The sequence below is a fragment of the Zosterops lateralis genome (genome assembly GCF_965231275.1).
Source record: "Zosterops lateralis genome assembly, chromosome: 5".
Classification (NCBI taxonomy): Eukaryota; Metazoa; Chordata; class Aves; order Passeriformes; family Zosteropidae; genus Zosterops; species Zosterops lateralis.
In genome coordinates, this window is record NC_139766.1 from 18,920,634 (window position 1) to 18,939,892 (window position 19,259).

The following is a 19,259-nucleotide window of genomic DNA, read 5'->3' on the forward strand; positions in this document are numbered from 1 at the left end:
TGCCAACCTCAGCTGAGCTTAAATAGAAAAGTCAAACTACTGATTTGCATAGCAAACACAAAAATTTAAATGGTGCAGACCTGGTATTTAAATTTTTCTACCTCAGGTCTGGAAGTGCTTACATTCATTACAGGCCAGAAAGTGAGGTCTAGCTCCCTGAGGTAGTGGATGGTTTCAGTTTCCAATAAAGTCAATAAGAATTCTTCACACTCAATGTGAAATACAAACTTTTAGCAGCAACAAGAAAATTCAATGCATAAACAATATTAAAAAATCCTTAGAGGCTTATTATCTTCCACCAGCTACTCATATGAAGTTCAACTATTGTTTTGATTTGAATAGTATTCCCGGCCTTTTGAATTGCAGATAATTTATAATTTTAAAAAATAAAATCAGTGGTTATTTGTTTTATAAGGTACTGTCAGGGATGAAAAGGACTACAATGGTTTTTATAATGACTAATTTTTTGAAAAAATATACCTGCTCCAGTATCAAATTAATCTGGTTATTAATCAAAGTGCCTTCATTGTAAACTATTAAAAGAGGCTAGACACTGCAGATTGTGTGCTGTATTTTTAGTTTTTCCAGTTTGATTCAAAACACACTAAAAGAGGGGCCCCATAAAATAACCATCTAGAGACAGTCCATGGCAAGCATCCAGAAACTATGCTTAATGGAATGGAGTTAGCATGAGCTGAGATCATTCTTTAGCCTTGGGAGAAAAAAAAAATGTTTTTAGGAAGAGATTTCCAAAGGGATTATGAGTTGCTCTTTGCAAACAATACAGAGGATTTCCAGTATGCATTGTGCTTTTGCTGAGAACTGTGCCTACAAGGGAGCCAGTCAGAGTCCTCTTGTATCTAATGAGGAGGGGGAAATCATGATGGGGAAAGTCCCTTAATGACAGGAGACAATAGCTGTTTGTACAGTGAGACTACAGAAAACTCTGTCACCAAGGAATCCCTTAAAACATGATTTTACTAATCTGAGACATTATTCATTGAATTAGCACTAGCAGTGAAGTGCATATGTGGGTGAGAAATCCAAAATCTTATTCATAGGATTACTGAAATGTTATCTTTTTCCATAATTTGGAAGACAGCAGAGGTACAGAGCTACAGTAATAAAGAAGACGTAAACTTTGGAATCTCAGCAATCTTTAAACCAATGTAGCATTTGTCCCCAAGTTAGACTGACACGTTATACTCAACACATAAAGGAAGGTAGACAGAAACCTTGATGTAAAAGCTTTCAAATTTGGTGTCCTAATGGACAATCAGATCCCTATCCTGAAGGGGTAATACTGTTAAATTAATCCAAAACTGGGCTCCTCTTTTCCTGCCGTATGAAAACACCGGAGCGCACCCGGAGCTCCCTCCGTGCTGTGGTACCTCTTGTCCCCGTGCCCACACTCGGCCGTCTGTCGCCACAGGGTTGGCTCAGCCGGCTGGGGCTCTGCCAGACTCCACTGTTTCTGTTTGCTAAACAAACGCATCTTACGCACTTCAGCTGCGGATGAAAACAAAATTATGCAACCAGGCTTTTAATGTAAAACCGAATTCTAAAAAGAAATGATGCTAACAATTCCATGTAAGGAAACTGAGGTCTTCCTAAGGGCTATGCCTCCAAACCGCGGCCTCCTGCTCTTTTTATTCACCGTTTGACAAAGAGCTCTTCCCGCCCTGCCGCGGCTCCCCTCAGCCCCGGCCCCGCCGCGGGGTCTCCGGGCCGCGCACGTGCCGGGCCCGCGGGCAGCACGAGGAGCGCGGCCCCACGGCACTTCCCACGCGGGTGGGGGGAGGAGGCGGCGGCGGCGGCGGCCGTGGGCAGATCCCCGCGCGCTGGCGGCCGCCCCGCCCCGCCCCTCCCTCCGCGCCCCAAATGGTTCCGCCCCGCCCGCCCCTCCTCGCGCCGGCGGGGACGAGACGCGCGAGTGGGCAGAGGGAATCCCTCGGCTTCCCCTGAGCGCGCTCCGCTCTCGCGAGACTTGCGCCGCTCTCCCCATGCCGGCCGGCGCCGGGCTCTCGCGAGAGCGGTGCGGTTCCCACGCCCGGGCTGTTGTGTCTGAGGGGAGAAGCCCGGGCGCTGAGTGGGCGGCGCGCGCCGCCCCCCCCTCCCGCCCCGCGCGTGTCTCGCGGACCCGCGCACGCGCGCTCCGGGCCGTGGGGAGGGGGGCGCTCTCGCGAGAGTAGGAGTTTTGGCGAGAGTTTGTGGAAGATGGCGCCTGTTGTGACAGGGTGAGTGCGGGGCGTTCGCGGCGCCCGCCGGAGCCGCCGCCGCCCGGGGCTGCCCGGGCGAGGCCGCGCCGCGCCCGCCCGCCCGCTCCTCGGCCGCCGCTCCAGGGCAGGGGGGGCTGCCCTCCGGACGGCCCGCGGGCGGGCCCCGGGGCGCAAACCTCGCGGGGCTGGGGTCCCGCCGGGTGGGCGCACGGAGGAGGCGCCCCGGGTGCCGGCCCGGCAGTGGCCGCGCTCTCCGGCCGCCCCGCGGCGCGGGGGTCCCGGCGGGTCTGGGCGCTCACTTTGCTTTCCCTCTCTCCGGCGCGGACACACCGGTCGGGACTCCGTGCAGGGTCAGTGCTCATCCCGGCTGCTGCCGAGCGGGTCCCGCTCTGAGGGCTCCCGAGGGAGCGGCGGAGCCCAGCTGAGAGGGGACCTGGGGCTGGCACGGGCTCTTCTCCCTTCTCGTTGCCCCGACTCGTCCCGCCACAGGCGAGGGTCCTCCAGGCTCCCCCGGCCACGGACCGGGAGCGCTCGGACAAAGGCTTTTGCTGCTGTGGTTGGAAGTTGAGCGCGGTGCCCCGGCGCCTCTGGCTCGGCGGGGCCCGGCCCGGCGCTGTCACTTGGCGGCGGAGCGCTCCTGGTCCGCCGGGCGCGGGCGGGCTCGCCTCCCCTGCTAGCAGGACACCCGTTCCGTCAGGCTGGGCGACCGAGGTTCCCTTTCTCTCCTCTCTGCACACCATTCCCAGGGCTTTGTTGAGTTTTAGTTGCCTTCCTTCAAATGCCGCGGTGCAGGGAAGGGTAGCAGCCTCCCTACGCCACTAAGCCACGCTGGATCATAATGAATGGTAGTCTCCATCCCTTTCAACCGCACTGGGTAATACTTAATCATGGCTAGCCAGCTGCAGCATGTGTCACTGTAATAAGTGACACCCTCTCAGCCACCTACAGCTGATGAATAATAACAGATCCATTGCTGGTATACAGTACGCAATCACACCTGCAGTGTTACATTGCACGTTGCCATCCTCGCCACATCTTGATTGCTGCTGCTGCTTATTTGAAGTGCCGTATCCTTAATTTTGGACTACGCTGAGCACATAACCTCCCTCTATGTGTTGAGGGAAGAGACAGTCAGCAGAAGAACAGGCTGTTTCTATACTCCACCTGTTTGTTCCAAACGAAATTTTTGTCTCGTTAAAGTACTTGTAGGTCTTTCAAAAACGTCGACCTTATTTTAAGATTTCACAGTGTGTCTGTGACCTTCTGTCTTCCCTGTGGGATTACATTGTCTACAGCATTGGCTCTGTGGTTAGAGAGCAACAGCCTGCTTGGGGGTGGGGTGGAGTTGGTGGTTGATGCTTTTGTTCTCGTGGAGAAGGTAGCATTATGGTATTTTGTTGTTTTGTTTGGCTGCAGTAGTGTTTCCAATTCCTCACTCTTGTTTGTCAAAAAATAAATCGAAGCTTTTGCTTGGTTTCTTGCCTGATGAAGGCATCTTGTGGCTGATATAGAATTTCCCAATTAAATGTTCTTTAGAGAAGCTAATCTTGTTTGTTATGATTCCTGGAGTGTACTATGTTAGAGGTCGGACTTGAAAGAAGGGAATAAATGCTTTTAAAGTTTGCTATAACTATTAGCCTGTGCTCTAGTTAGCAATTAAGTTTTTCCACGTTTCTGTTAGTTTACTCATCCGAATATTTGGGTTCCATTTCCTTTTGTTTATTGATTATTACAGGAGTGTCAGAAGTGTTGTCATGTTTGTTACATTAGTTTTATCTTTTTCAGATGTCTGCTAAAATGTTGACAAAACATCTGTGGATTATTTTAAAAACAGTGATCAGAGCAGTAAGAAAAAGTACCAAGGAGAGTGAAAAAATTGTTTGTAGTTCACGATTTTAATGCTACATTTATTGTTTAAACCTATAGGGCAAATAATTCTCTGGAAAAATACTTTTGTTTTCTTCTTGTTAAATACTTCCAGTATAGGTAAAATGAAATATGCTAACTCTCGTTAATGTTGTAGTTATATTGCATGAAGGACCCTGATTTTTTTATATTGTGTATTGTGATTTTTGGTTTGGTTTTTTTATTATTAAATGACCTGTTTTTGGAGTGTGGCTCTGATGCTGAGTTGTCTGTGTGTATTAGGATTAAAAATGGATGATTCTCCAGTAGCTGATTTTTTTTTTCCCCAAAAAATAATTTAAGGGGTTTTCTTTCTGGGCTGTTCTGTAAAAACTTACTTGGATGGGGGGGAAAAAGTGTTTGAAATTAAAAAGCAATAGCCAAAGAATGTAATGTGCAAATCCTGCATTGTGTTTGAATGGGCATCACATGGGCACTCAAACTTTGAGGTAAAACTTATGGCTCGTTTGCAGTCAGTGTTACCTGAATGAAAAAGTTTTGGGTTTTTTTCCCCCGTAAAAACTCTATGCCTAAGCTTGAGGTATAGTACACAGGTTTATACAGTGTTGGAATGGAATAGTAGGAATTTACTGCAGCAGTTTTGGGGGGCAGCCAGAGTATGTTGTTGCTTTGTTGTTTGCAGCATGTGGCACACTCGTGCTGCTGCCTCATGAGGGGAGTTTTGATCAAACTTGCTCATGTACAGTGTGACAAGCTGAACTGCACGGGGTCAGAACCCCATACAGTGAGAAAGTAAACAGAAACATGAGACAAGTAACTTTAAAGGAATGACTGTTCACAACTATTATTTAAAAGAAGTGGATAATTTATGGCTGGGATTATAGGATAGTATTTTTTGGGTTTTGTGGAGTATTTTTGGTTTTAGTTGTGAACAGTTTAGCGAAATATTTTAAGATGACAAAATTAATGAAAATGCTTCTTTAATTATATTTTGAATGAAAAGCACTTGTTTTTAAATAATTGCTCATACTGTAAAAATACCTGTAGGTATCCATTAGCTTGAAAATTGCTCTGCTAGGTCTAATAAAGCCATATGGCAGAGAAAATCTCTAGTGCCATGAACTTAATTTTGTAATTGTACGGTGACGTAAAGTATGGGATGGTGTCTTCCTAGTAGCCTGGGATAACCTGATCTGTAAATACTAGAAGCCAACTTAGAAATAACAGATTGAACTGATCAGTAGTAGGCATTGTCTTGAGTACTCGATTACCAATTAAAACTTCTGTAATAGCACCTACAACACAGCATTTGGATTATTTTTTGAAGAGGTTGAGAAACCATGAAAAAGACAGAAATACTTTTGAGTAGGTTTATTGCTGGTATGATGCTGGTTTTCCGTAGGCACTGTGTGGTAGAAAATTGTTTTAGTCACATTTCTAAGTAACAGGCTATTTAAGTTCCATGTCTGAATTAGTCATCCTGGAGTTCAGTGGTTATGAGGGGTTTCCTGACCCAGAATACTTAATGATTTAAGGGTAAGGGAGGACTCAGGAGATCTGTGATGGCATAGGAGAATTTTTGGCAACAGAGACCTGAATTTTAGTGCAGTAGTGTAGACGTGATGGCTATCTGGTAATTTTGTTTCTTTGTTTTTAATGAGAAATAGGAAAAAAAAAAACCTGATAGGAGGTTTTTGAAAGAGGGTACTGCTTCAGGGAGCTCTCCTAACCACAAAGGCAAGGGAAAAGAAGTTCAGAGGTGAAAATATAACAGTTTATCAGAACTTTAACCTCATCTACATCCTGACTAGTAATTTTAGAATGAGGACCTTGACCAGTGAGGGTCTTGAAGTGGAGAATGAAGTGGATGTTGCTCAAGAAGTGAGATGGGGAAGGACTCGTGTGGTCTGGCCATAGGCTAAAAAAAGCTGTTGAGAGAGGAGTGTTCATAAGGATCAATTCTGGATCTTGAAAGATGAAGATTGCTTCACTGTTTTAGGTGTGAACTTCTGTGGTCACATAATAAAATTTCAGCTGCTAGAGGGATATCTTAGTGATGTGATGGGCATCTCTAGGATCTCAACAGCAGGTTATTTCTAGGACCTATCAAGCCTAGATTTGAGGGCTAATGCAGTTAAGTTCAGGACTTGCAGCAGTGGAAAGGAGACTGAAGCAGTGGTAGAATAAGACGTATGTGTTGTCTGTGCTGAGGCTGAGCTGGTAGTGAGGCACCAGTGTGGGGAAAGAGAGACTCAAGCTGGGGTGTTGACTTGGACAAGCCCAAGAGATGGGGAGTAGAAAGAATATTTCTGATTGATGGCAGGGAGTTCATAGTTGGATTTGAATCCTGGCCCTGGTTAGAATGAAGACAAATGGAAAGGGATGCAAGACAAAAACCTATGAAGTGATTAATAAAATAATACAGGTGAATGAGGGGGCTCCTTCAGGAGGATACACTGAAAGAACAGAGTGATCAGGGATGAGTCATGAGAGCAACAACGCCAAGGGAAAGGGAGAGTTATTTCTGGAAAAGAAGCATTGCTAGTAGTCTTGGGTGATTGACAGGTCTAGGAAGATAACAATTGCATATTGATTCTGAGCCTCATCATAGAGTTAGGCTGCAAGAGATGTTAGAATGATTTCAGTGAGGCTTAATAAGTGGAAACAGGATGATGTAGACTATAGGACTAGAATTCATGGATAGGTTCTTCAGGCTACAGTTTTTACTGTCACTGAAGGTTTAAACAGTGCTTATTAAGATTTGAGTAATAGCATAACTACAGCTATTGTATTGTGTATGTGCACCTGATGAGTGTTAAAGATTGGGAAAAACTCGTTTACAATCAAATGAGTAGATGGTTTTGTGTGACTAATGTTTAAATCATTATCAAGGAGCATGAGCTGTCTTAAGTCAGACTGTTGGGAAATCCTCATGAGGACTGTATTCTTGAAGGAGTCTTCTGAAATGCTGGCAAATATTCTTTTAACCTTTTGTACTTTCAGTAGAAACAATTTTATGGAGTTAAGATCTTAATTTGGATTTTATTTGCTTTTGCTGCTGATTCATTGTATTAGGTAGCTCTTTGTTGTTTGACTTATTCTGGTTGATACAGAGCGCAAAGAAAGTTTGAAAATAATCTTTCTATGACTTGATTTCTGCAGAAATAATTTGTAACTATTGTATTTGGCATAGTATGTGTGTGCTTGTTACAGCCAATTAAAAGGCAATTTCCTTTGCTGATATCTCTTTGCAAAAATAGTTCTAAGTATTGTTCATTACTATGAATTGCATAATGATCTGATCAAGGGTGGGTGAATGAGAGTGAGTTTCTTTACTTTGACTTGCTTGTTTCTATTTTGCTGTAATAATTTATTTTAGGAGTATTTTTCATTATTTTGAACTCCAATTTCTAATGTGTAAAAATATGGTGAAAAGTAGAGCAAATAGCCTGTAGGTGTGTACAAAGTCTTCCTAAAAGACTTGTGGTGCTTTCACAAGTAAAGATTTTGAAGAAAGATTTTATAGTTACTAATTCATTGTTGTTGAAGATTACAGTTAAGGTGCAATGCATACCTGTTCTGTGCTGTGCTTGGGTTTAGATAAACTTGAAAAGATAGGTTGTCATTTGAATTTGTAAAATACATATTTAATACAAACAAATATTCTATTTTATTCATTAAATTTGTTAGAATCTCTCTTCGGATGAAGAATGTAGTTTATCCACGGTATTAGTTTGCCACTTGGAGAGCAAATCGTGTTGACAAAATTCTGAAGTCTCAGGACATAATTTTCGGTGTTCCTAATACTTGCAACCCTAAATTCTTTGGATGTTAATTGCAAGCATGTTATTAACTGAACTATATGGCACTAATGTGCTGAAATACTGCCTCCCAAGAGCATTTCACAGGGAAGGTGCATTTTAAGTGTTTTTTGGTTTTTTAAAAAATATTTCTTATTTCAGTGTTTCTAAAAATTGAGCAATTGTGTATGCTGACTTTTATGGAATTACTTATTTTCTTCTTTTGTGTTTAGGTGGAAAAGAGAAAAAGGTAAATGTCACTAGCTGTATTATCAGATGACATCTTAGTTCTGTTGACAAAAGTGAATGTGTATTTTAAGTCTATAGTATTTCAAGGCAGTTTTATAATTATAAATTATATTCTTGATCTCAGTGAACTTCCATTATTTTATGTGGAATTGCTTATTGTGTTATAATGTTATATACCTCATCCTTACCTTGAACATAATTACATTCATTAATAATTAAGGTGATAATGAGGTAAAGCAATAATATAGAATTATGGTTATCTTTTTTAATGTAAAAATTAAAAAAAGGAAGCAGCCAATGCACTTATTTGAAGAGGAAATTATTAATAGAAGCAGTTTCCATATTCCTATATTCGTACTGAATCTTGGAAAAGTAAGGGCTAAACTTAGAGTTTCTCATTTCCTGGGGTTCTGCTTATGTGGTGTTCTTTACTCATAATTTGTGTATGTATATTTTATGTATACTTTGTGATTGCTCCCTTTAAAAAAAAGTTAAGTAACCTTTACAACCTGAAGAAACTCTTGTCACCCTTGCTATGTCACATTACAGCTGTTTTTCAGAACCTTTTTATACTGTTTAAAATAATTTCATTTCCTGAAAAATACTTCATGCTCTTCAGCTGCACTTTAGTTATCCAGATGGTGACATATGGCCATGTATCTTCTTGCTTTTATGTTTGTAAATCCATAAACTCCCTATTTGTGGTGGTAAATTTTTTACCAAGAAAGAAAAGAACGTAAGAGTTTCAGTATGTACAGTGTGGAAAGTCTCTTGATTAAGTTTGCAGATTTGGATCCTTACAATAGACAGAGACTACTATTATATACATATAATCTAATACTGTATATGTATTAAAATTATATATAAAATATAAAATAAAGACAGATGAAGATAAACTGGGTTTTTTAGTATTTTTATTTTTTTAAAAGCTTGACCTGCAAAATTTTATTAAAATATATTATGTTTATTATTAACTACAGTAGCATCTGACTTCTCTTGACCTATTAACTACAATAGTTATCATGTTTAACTATTTTAATAATAAGATTGTTTAATGAATGAGCTGCTGCTGGGACATGATTTGTTCCCTCTAAAGCAGCCTGAACACTTCAGTCAACAGCATGTGTCTTCAGGAAACTTGTGAGACTGTTTTTTGAACATGTCTTTTAATGTAGATAAGTCTTGAAACATTTGTGTTGAATTGAAATAAAAATGTTATTTCCGTAGTTAGTTAAACTAAGAGAGGCCCTGTGGAGTGATCTTGGCTGGTTAGAGGGTTGGGCAATCACCAGATGTGAAATTGAACAAGAGCGAGTGCCAGGGATGTGCACAGGCTGGGGACTGGGGGCTGCAGGAAGGGATGTGAAGGTCCTGGTCAATGGAAAGTTGGATATGAGCCAGCAGTGCCCTGGCAGCCAGGAGGGCCAACCCTGTCCTGGGGTACATCAGGCCCAGCATCACCAGCCGGGCAAGGGAGGGGATTGTCCTGCTCTGCTCTGAGCTGGGGCAGCCTCACCTCCAGTGCTGGGGGCAGTTCTGGGCCAGAATGTAAGAAAGATGTGAAGCTCTTAGAGAGCATCCAAAGGAGCACCATGAAGATGGTGAAGGGTTTAGAGAGGAGGTCATATGAAGAATGATTGAGATCAGCTGTCTTACTCAGTCTGGAGGAGAGCAAGAGGAGACCTTATCACAGCCTAGAGCTTTCTCACAGGGAGAAGCAGAGGGGCAGGCACTTCTCTGGTGACCAGTGACAGGATGCACAGGAATGGCCTGAATTTGTGTGAGGAGGGGTTTAGGTTGGATATTAGGAAAAGGTTCCCCAGGGAAGTAGTCACAGCACCAAGCCTGACAGTTCAAGAAGCATCTGGACAATGCTTTCAGGCATATGATGTGAATCTCTGGGGGTGTCCTGCACAGTGCCAGGAATTGGGCTTGATGATCCTGGTGGATCCCTCCCAACACAAAATGTTCTATGAGTCTATGATTCTAAAGTTGTTTACATGCTTCATTTGAAAAACATGAAGAATTTACAGTGGTTGTGGTTATGGTATAACTTTGCTTCATTTCTTTCTTATTCAGGGGCAAGAGTGTATCTTTATTTTGTTGTACTGCATAACTAGCTTGTATGCAGTGATATTTCATCAGTGCATTGAAAATCCAAAACAATTTCTCGAATAGGCAACAAGCTATGTTGACAACTAATCATTTTTAACTGCTCTGTGTGAGATCACTCCTGGTTCTTCATTTAATTTTTCTATTTCTTGTACGTTAGATTAAAGGGTATATATTACAATGGATCCTAGTTAGTGTTTTGGGTATTAATCTAATTTCTTATAGTTATTTGAGTAGAGGAATGAATATCTAATTTTTTTCCTTTTTGAGTACAGACAAATAGAGACATTTTTCTGAATGTGCCAGAAAAAATGTCTTTCTACTTTTATTCTTGGTAGCGTTGCTTGGTCTGTAGGACGTTTCATCTCCACTTTGTTTTTTCAAAGCCATACTTGTGGCATATTTTTAGTGTGTGGTGTTTTGGGGGATTACCAGGAAAAGTTGGTATCGAAATGAAACTTGATCAGGCTGCTGTGAAATTCAGAATTTTCCAAGCCTGAAAGAGGGAATTGAATTGTGCAAAATACTGGTCCCTAATTTTTGCCGAACCGTAGAAACTGCACGGAATAAAAGATACTCTTCAGAAAATATCCTGCTTTCCTTTTCCTGGCAGCTCTTTTCTTACTCTGTAATTTAATTTTGTCTGGGAGCAGTGGCAAAGGATCTCGCAGGCAGTGTTTGCAGGTTGCAAATTGTGGATTAGGAGCTGCCTGTGTAGAAAATAAGGTTAAAGTTGTTTGCTTAGCAGAAGAATTTGTGAAACTAAGCTTTTATCAGTTACTGATTACAGGGGAGCTTGTCTTCGTAAGGGGTGTTACTGCTTTCACTGATGATCTTGCATAAAGAGAGCTTCAAAATTAGGGTCTGCAGTCTGGGAGATGCTTGTACACATTCTGAGTTTATGCCATTGTGGAAGAGTTCTAAGGCCAGGCAGAATAAATAATAATTAGCCTTACTCAGTTGTTGTTGTTCCAGCCGTCTGCGTAAAAGCTCTTCATGTCCTGAACGTGAAAAAACAAGCACAAAACCCCAGTGACTTGCCAAGGTCAAACAGAGTCTGTGGAGAGGTGGAAATAGAATTACTGTCTCCTGCCTCTGTTCTTGTATTTGGTGTAGTTATGGGCTGTTTGCTGAGTTTTGACAGGTGACATCATGTTGTCTCTCCCAACTGCGGCCGTGAACGCTGGTCAGGAGAAGTCAGACTTCCTTAGGTTTTTCATCTGCATAACAGAAAGGTTGGTAAAGAAGACTTGAGTGACTGTAGTCATCATTAATGTGTTTTGGTTATAGTGAGCAATATTAGAGTGAACACCAGAGAGATGCTGCTCTTACATAATTGAGACAGATGCAATGGTTGGGGCATGACCAGTAGATAAATGTGCCATGTAGTAAAATGAAGTGGTGCTGCAGTGTGCTGTTGCCATGACTTTGTACTGCAGGAGAAATTATCCTGTATAGGTACTTAGTTTCAAAATTGAAAATATTTCACTACTTTCCAAATCTGCCATCCAGCTCTGGTTTCAGTGGTAAGTGTCAGAATTCAGAAAAGAAAAGGCTTTGGTGAGACTGCTGTTGTTCTTCATGTGTGTGCTTCTTTTCATGCTTAGTTTTGTAGCAGATATACAGTGATGACTAGTGAAATCCTCAATAATGTAATATCTTCCAGGAGTTATGGGGATATATCAAAACTATTTTGGAATGTCTTTTTACCCAAGTATTTTTCTGGCCAAATTCCTTTCTTCTGCTGTTCAGTACTTCTTCAGCATTGAATCCTGGGGTATTGTTGGTTTGGTGTAGTTTGTTGGGGGTTTTGATTTGGTTTGGTTTGGTGGTTGGTTGGTTGGGGTTTTGTTGGTGTTCTTTTCTTTGTATTGGAGGAGTTTTGTTTGTTGTTTTAATTTTCCTTTTCTATTTCAGGTTTTTTTCATTTACTGTTGCATGGTTGATGTTGCTTTTGGTTTGTTTTGTTTATGTGTGCATTACAAATTTCTCACTAATAAGTCACAGAGAGCAGTTAATCAAAATAAGTATTTGGGATTAGGCTTCCTCTTTGAAAGAGGCTTGTAGCACACTTGATGTATTGTGACAAACTTCTAGTCAGCACAGATGATTCTGAGATGGAATTCTGATCACAATATAAAAGTTCAAGGGATCTTTGTAAGTACTAAGTGTGCCATCCTGTTAATTGTTTTGCTGTTGATTATGGAGGTAATGTGTCTCTTAGTTTGTCTGTAAGACTGATAGAAGAATGTGTTAAGTAGAGAGAAAAAAACAGGCAGTTCTCTAGAGCTAAAGCAAATTTTTTGCTTTAAGAGTCACCTGAAGCAGGAAAAGCATGAAAACCTATTCTGATAATCTATTTTAATTAATAATACAGATGTTGGCCAGGCTCGTGTTCAGGTTTGATAATACAGTAAATAAGATTAGTGTTCACAGTGCTTACGTTTAGATAGCGGCACTCTCAAAATACCAAGAACTGTGTTAAAACAAATGTGAGAACTATGCCAAAACAAACATCAGAACTTTCTGCATTTTTTTTTTTTTTTGCAATGGGCAAAATACCTGTATTTCACAACAGTTAGCAGGCAAAACAAAGGAGTCGTTATGAAACAGTGTTTAAAGGTTTTACTGAGTTTTACTCCCCATCGGCTTGTTGAAGTGATCAATCATACTTCAGATGGTAGCAAAGGAAAAGTAGACCAGGCCTTTACAGTCATTTGTTAAACACTACTAGAAAGTATAGGGCAACTCTTGTTACTGGACCCCTTGTGCTGTAAGGGGAGTAGTCAGTCATTCTTTGTGACTGGCTGCCTCTGCATGTCGCTTTAGAGACTGCAGTAAACAACAGGTGACCTCGGAAGATACCACGAGTTTGAAGCCAGTCCTTACGTGATCGTTCCTTGAAAGTGACCTGAATTTCCATATGGAAATAAAATACAGAAGAAGAAAAGCTCTGGGCATATTCCTTGTTTTTCCAATGTTTCTGGGTCCTGTGGTTTTTCTGGAAAAAAATCTTAACTTTTTTTTTTATTGTTAAATACTTAGTAAATAATCAGAAAAACTGAACTGACCTTACTGCCTTAATGTCTCACCATATTGCTGGATGGCACTAACAGTTAGCCATAGACTGGTTGGACTTGTCAGTTTGCATTGTCACGTAAACAGCATTGCATCAGGTTGAATTTAAAAGTTTATCCTTTTCAGTTTGACTAGTTCTCTAAAAAATAACCAAAAGCAACAGACCTATGTTTGCCAGAAGGTGTTAGGCAGTGATGAATATTATATCTGTAGAGATAAGAGACTTCTTCACTTACTGAAAGTTTTCCTCAGTCCTTAGGATTCAAATTGTGAATGTCGTTGCTGGAAGTACTCAGCAGATTTTACTGGTGGCACTTGTGATATTTTCTTTGTTGTGTTCAGTATTCTGCCTAACGACCCTGATTGCAGAAGAGTTTTTTCAGTGATGATACTACATTTTTTAAGATGAAAAATACTATTCTGCCATTGTACAAACTGCACTCCTAGCTAATATTTTCTCTTTTTTTTGTTTTGACATTAGTTGAAAAACATGTATAACCACTGCTTGACATTCCTTTCCTCTGATTCCAGGTTATATCTGGTCAATTCTGCTTCCTCTTGTTACATATAAAGCATACTGAAATAACATGGGGTATTGTAGTTTGCTTACTCATTTTCAGTTGTGTTCTCTCCTGAATTTTGTGAGCAGCCCTCAATTAGTTTTGCTTCTGGATCTCCCTTTTTTTTTTTTTTTTTTTTTTTTTTTTTCTGTGAAGTTTCTGTGTAAACCCCATTCTCTTTGTTTCTGGGGAATCCATGTTCACTTATGTTTGTCCAGAGCAGTACTTTCAGACTACTTCCCAACAGTTGTTCCTTTTTTCTCCTAAATTTTGCTGTTACTAGCTGTAAGGCTTGTGGTGTACTTAGGGCATCACCACAACCGTTATCTACAGAGCAGAGAAGTCTCTGTTGCTGCTCAGCTGGTGTGATAATCTAACAACTGTATGTTTTAAATCAAGTCCAAACCCTGTTACTTTTTGGGAACTTGTAACTTGGCTTTGTCAGTGCCTTGGATCATGAGAGGGAGTGTGTAATAAGCACTTGTATGTGACTTGTCTCTCCTCTTAAGAGCAGATGAGGATTGGAGAGAAAATAAAATCTAAAGAATTCAAGAAGCTGAGATGTCTCGTGTAACAAAAGACAAAACATTTACAGAGAGAGAAGCATAAAACTTAAGTTTATTTTGGAGTTTCATTTTTTGCTTTTACCACCCTTCTTTCTTTTGAAATGTTTCAATCCTCTTCATGTATGGAAAGCTACTACTATTTTTTTATCCTTTTGCTACTCCAAAGAGACTGGATAAAATAGAAGTTTGAATACGGGCTGCAATCTGTTGCTAATGGCTTTGTAGTGTGTATATTGAAAGCTGTGAAGAAGCAGTACACTTTGTTCTTACTAACATGATGTATTTCTAAAGCAACAGAACAGGGAGAAAGGATTGTTTTGGAAGTGATGAAAGCAAACAAAGTAAAGCTGAGACCAGGTTAAATTCTGTAAATAAGCATTGCCCAAAAAGTGGTGGGTGTGTATCTGTGTATATAGATACACTTAAAAGTGTTTGTTATACAGCTTTAATATACAACTTGGATTTATATTTACTACACACACAGTTTCTTCTAACATAAGATGGGTTAAAAGAGCATGTGTGACATTCTGCATAAAATTGTAACTTTTATTTTTGCCTGGTTCAGTGATTGAATGCAAACATTTGATTTGCTTTTCTTAATGCCTTTTCAGAACCCTAGAGAAATGGTATCATACTGGAGTGTCTTAATATAGGTTAAAAATTACCAGTTTGATTGAGATAGTTCAGTCTTACACTTTCTATTCTTGTTATAGAAGACATTGTTATTAGTGATACATGTCCTGATCTTGTCTGGTTTTGCTTCAAAAAAAAAAAAAAAAGTATTTGAAAGCTTACAATACAGATATTCTGGAAGGAGATGTGTAACAATGGTGCACTTTTCTTCTAACAGTGAGCCTCAGTTTACTTTTGCTGATTAAACAGCTCATGTAGGCCTTTGTCGAAAGCATTTTTCCCACTTCATTTTGGAACAAAATTTAGAGAGTCAAACATATCCTTTAGATATCAGAATTGAGTAATTGTTCTAACCAGTGAGGCTCATGTGTGCAACCTTGCTCCTTTGGTTGAAGGTTTTTTTCCTTTGGTAGAAAGAATCTTCAAACTATCAGTCTTGCAACACTGGTCCATAGTTGGAGAAACAGGAAACAAACACTTGGATATTGTCCCAGATCACCATTGCTCATTCAGTCTGTGGCGTCTTCCTTTTTTTCAGCTGCTTTCTTAATTTCTTTCTTGGAAGCCAAAAGTAGCTTCATGCAGTTTTCCTAAGAATTGAGTCATTTATCAGCTTCTCCTTTGCCAAATAATCTGTAATGGAATCCACTACATTTTCTCTGCCTGAGGCTGTTTATTGCATTGTCCACTTGCTTTTGACTTGCTGTCTGAGTCCTTTTGATTGCTTATTCTGTCTGTTTTCTGCAGTGTTGTAGTTAATTGTAGCTGTTAGAAACATCTTGAGGACTCTAAGTTCAAAGTGCCCTAGGTCTTGGCACTGTGTCCTTCCTGTAAGGAACCTGTATTCACCTGTCACTCAAGCTGCTTGCAAGCTGTTGGGTGGCATGCTGGTCCAGGGGAGCCCTTTTAACAGGGCTCTAGTATACTTTAAAGGAAGGACTCTGGTTTTCATTATAAAGACAACCAGGATAACTGTGTTTTGGGGAGAATGGTGTGCTGAATGTTGAGCATACTTCAGATTTGTCCTGAGGTGTGCTGGCATGGCCAACCAGATCTTAAAACTAGTAAAAGGATCATAGTTGAAAAGCTATTGAGTGCCTGTCCCGGCATTGTTTGTGTAGTTAATGAAGATTTATTTCCTAAAGGACATTGTGCTTTGTAGTTGCCAGTCTCTTAGGGAAAACTGGTAAATCCTTTCCTTTTTAAAAAAATACCCAAAAACTAACTTGTAACTCCAGAAAACTCCACAGCACCACTCCTTTGCCGTCCTCCCCTCCCCCCAAAAAATTACCAGTAGAGATTTATTATTCTTTCCCTTAGAGTTTGTGGTTAATTTTATTAACCACAAACTCTAAGGGAGTAAGCATTTCTATTATCATGCCACACTTGACAGCTGGTTTTGTGTGTACCTTCAGACAGCAGTGACGTTGTGTCGCAGCACTTTGGTCAGCGGTGAGCGTCTATGGCTGCTGAGCTGGGTGATTTGTAGGCTTTTCCAGTGTCACTCCAGTATCAACCTGGATTTACTGATCTGTTAAAAAGAAATTTTAATTCTGTGGTGGGATGACTCTTGGAGGCTGATCATGTTGATGTGAAGTTGCCTTGGGATTTCCTTGCACTGAACTGAAAATAGTCAAAGGCAGGAGAATGTTCAGAGGAGGCACCGTTTAGGCTTGTGTGGTTCTTACCCTTCTTCAGCTGTCCATTAATCCTGTTGCTGGAAATGGAGAACTGGATTGCTGGAGCCTTGGCCTGAATAAGAATAACCTACATGCAGAGGTTGTGCATACACTAGCAGAAGAAGCAAAAGGCCCTGCATGCCTCGGTGGATTGTCTTAACTCTGTCCTTCTTCCTCGTCGTTGCCTCACTTTTTAATAGCAAAAGAGAATGGAGAGGAATGGATAGATGCTGGTCTGGGGAACAAAGTGAACTCTGAAGGTAGATAACGATGTATGAATATGTGTGGGGGCAGTTGTTTCTTGAATTTTCTGCTGCTGCAAAGACATTGAAGAAATTTTGGAGGTGGGAAAAGTAGATTTTGCTATCTCAGTGTTAAAGTTTTTATCTGATTCTTTATGTTTTTATTTATTGGGGTGTGGAAACATTCAGTGGCTTCTCTGTTTTATTCTTTTATTTAGCTGTAGGGGAAGTTCTTCTTGCTCCCCCCCCCGCCCCCCAAGGGAGTTTCCTGTGTGTATGGAAAAATAAAAAACAGAAGTGAAAAATACCTCGGGCTTCCAAACCTGTCGCTCATGTTTCACTTCTCCCACTACCTTTCTTGTCATACAGGTAGTCCAGCAGTCCTTCCCCTGCCCCATTGCAATGCCATCTATCTAATAGCAAACATGCTAGTTAACTTGGCACACCAAATTATTGCAACAACCTGTGAACCACTGGGGAAATAAAGAAAATTTACACAGTGCTACACTTTTCTGGTGTTTATCTTTAACTTGCCAGAATGTTTTATTAAGCTTTTTTTTCAAGCTAGTTAATATAGCATAACTCTGATACCTGTTCCAAGAGCTTTATAGTTATAAATAAATTCAGTATGCAGCTCATGGGCTTTTTTTGTTTAAAAATCCACTTAAGGCAAGGGCCCTAAAATTGTGTGTAATTCAACAGTTAAATTGCATTTCATAATGTGTTACTGTCACTAAAAATTCTGGAGACCCTCTGTTTACAGTCTGACTGTAGAGCAAATGGTTTCTCTATTTCTTATGCCCAGGTGAGCAGTATGTAGATAACATACTGTATTCAATATGAATGCTGTACACAGTATTTAATCTTTCCCACAATTACATAAGATAATTTAAGTGGTTTAAACCTTGTAATCTGAATTTTCTTCATTTGTTTAGACTGCATTTTGTGTCTGTTCTCTTGTCATGTAGCAGGTTTGTGCATTTTTAGCCTCTTATGTTGTTCTGTAAATTGTAGGACTAAAGAACTTCTGTATCCTGTACACTTGGGCCTTATATGGTGAGGCCAGTTTATGGGACAATACCATGAACTTCTTCATCCCTAATGGGCAAAGTGTAGTGGTAATAGATCTAAGGCATAAGCTCACTGTCTAGCCAAATAGCATATGCACAGTGATTGCTGTGAAACAGTAATTTCCAAATTCTGCTTTGTCTTCTTTCATGACATTGGAAATGTCTGTGCAGCTTCCAGTTTTCATAAAACTCATAGCAACTTAATTTTCTTTAAAAGCTCCTTTCTTCTTTTTAAACTTAGTTAAAACTGATTTATGGGCTCTTAAGTTATTGCAAGGATGGCTAATCAATTTATTAATTGCACTAATACAGTACTAAGCCTGCCCTGTGGACAGAGTATTCCGTATTTTCCAGAATGCATTAATGCCTTGAAGAAAAGATACTGTTTCTCGAAAATGGTGAATTTGAAGTGGCAGCTTCTAATATAGGTTATCCCTTGATTTTTCTTTCATATGAGACTTTTTTTTTCTTCATTTATCTTGGCTGCGTGGCCATCTGTATATTTTCGTTCCATAGTTCAGCTTATCTATCTGATTGTTGGACTTCAATTTTTTCTTCTGTTTTGGGGAGTTCAGTCTGCCCTGTTTGAGGCAGCAGTGGGGACAAATTTCAGGAAGGGGCTCTCTCTGTAGACTGGCATGTTCCACATCCTGCACACTTAGTAGTCCTGCACTGGTAATCATTTTTAGCTGGTCAGGGTATGCTTGACAGGGTTGGTAGCTGCTAACTGAAATGACAGATTTGGCGGTTTAGTGCTTCAAGACGCTTTTGACAATTTACATTCCCTTCTGGCCTGAATGTACTTGGAAGGATGAGACAATGTTTTGAAAAGAGGTTGGGTTCAGAGCTCAGCAGTTGGGAGCCTACACAGCACTGCTTAGGCACGCTTTTCATGCTGTAAAATCCTTGCAAAAAATTGTGCCAGTACAGGCGTTATTCTGGGAAACTCGTGTTGTAGCAGTCACAGGTTCAAGATCACGCACAAGTTAAGTGCTGTTGGGTAATTTTCTTTTTAAAAATACTAGTTCCTTAAATATTTAAAATACCTACATTAAGTAAAGTTTGTCTCAAAAAAGCATTCTTGTTTTCAAATTGGCTTCATGGTTTATAGTGTACCTCATTAAGATGCAGGGAGAAGTTTTACCAGTAATTTGCATCTGTGTGGAGTTTAAACTTGACAAACCT

At 40.5% G+C, this 19,259-nt stretch overlaps 1 protein-coding gene across 1 annotated transcript in view; it reads left to right on the forward strand.

Annotated features, from left to right (window-relative positions):
• The first annotated feature begins 2,176 nt into the window (after window positions 1–2,176).
• The window catches only part of RBPJ (recombination signal binding protein for immunoglobulin kappa J region), a 56,069-nt gene continuing 38,986 nt past the window's right edge, over window positions 2,177–19,259 (forward strand). The window contains exon 1 of the mRNA XM_083861230.1: window positions 2,177–2,237. Coding sequence (XP_083717356.1) covers window positions 2,218–2,237 — 20 coding nt within the window. The 5' untranslated portion in view covers window positions 2,177–2,217. The remainder of the gene's footprint in view (window positions 2,238–19,259) is intronic.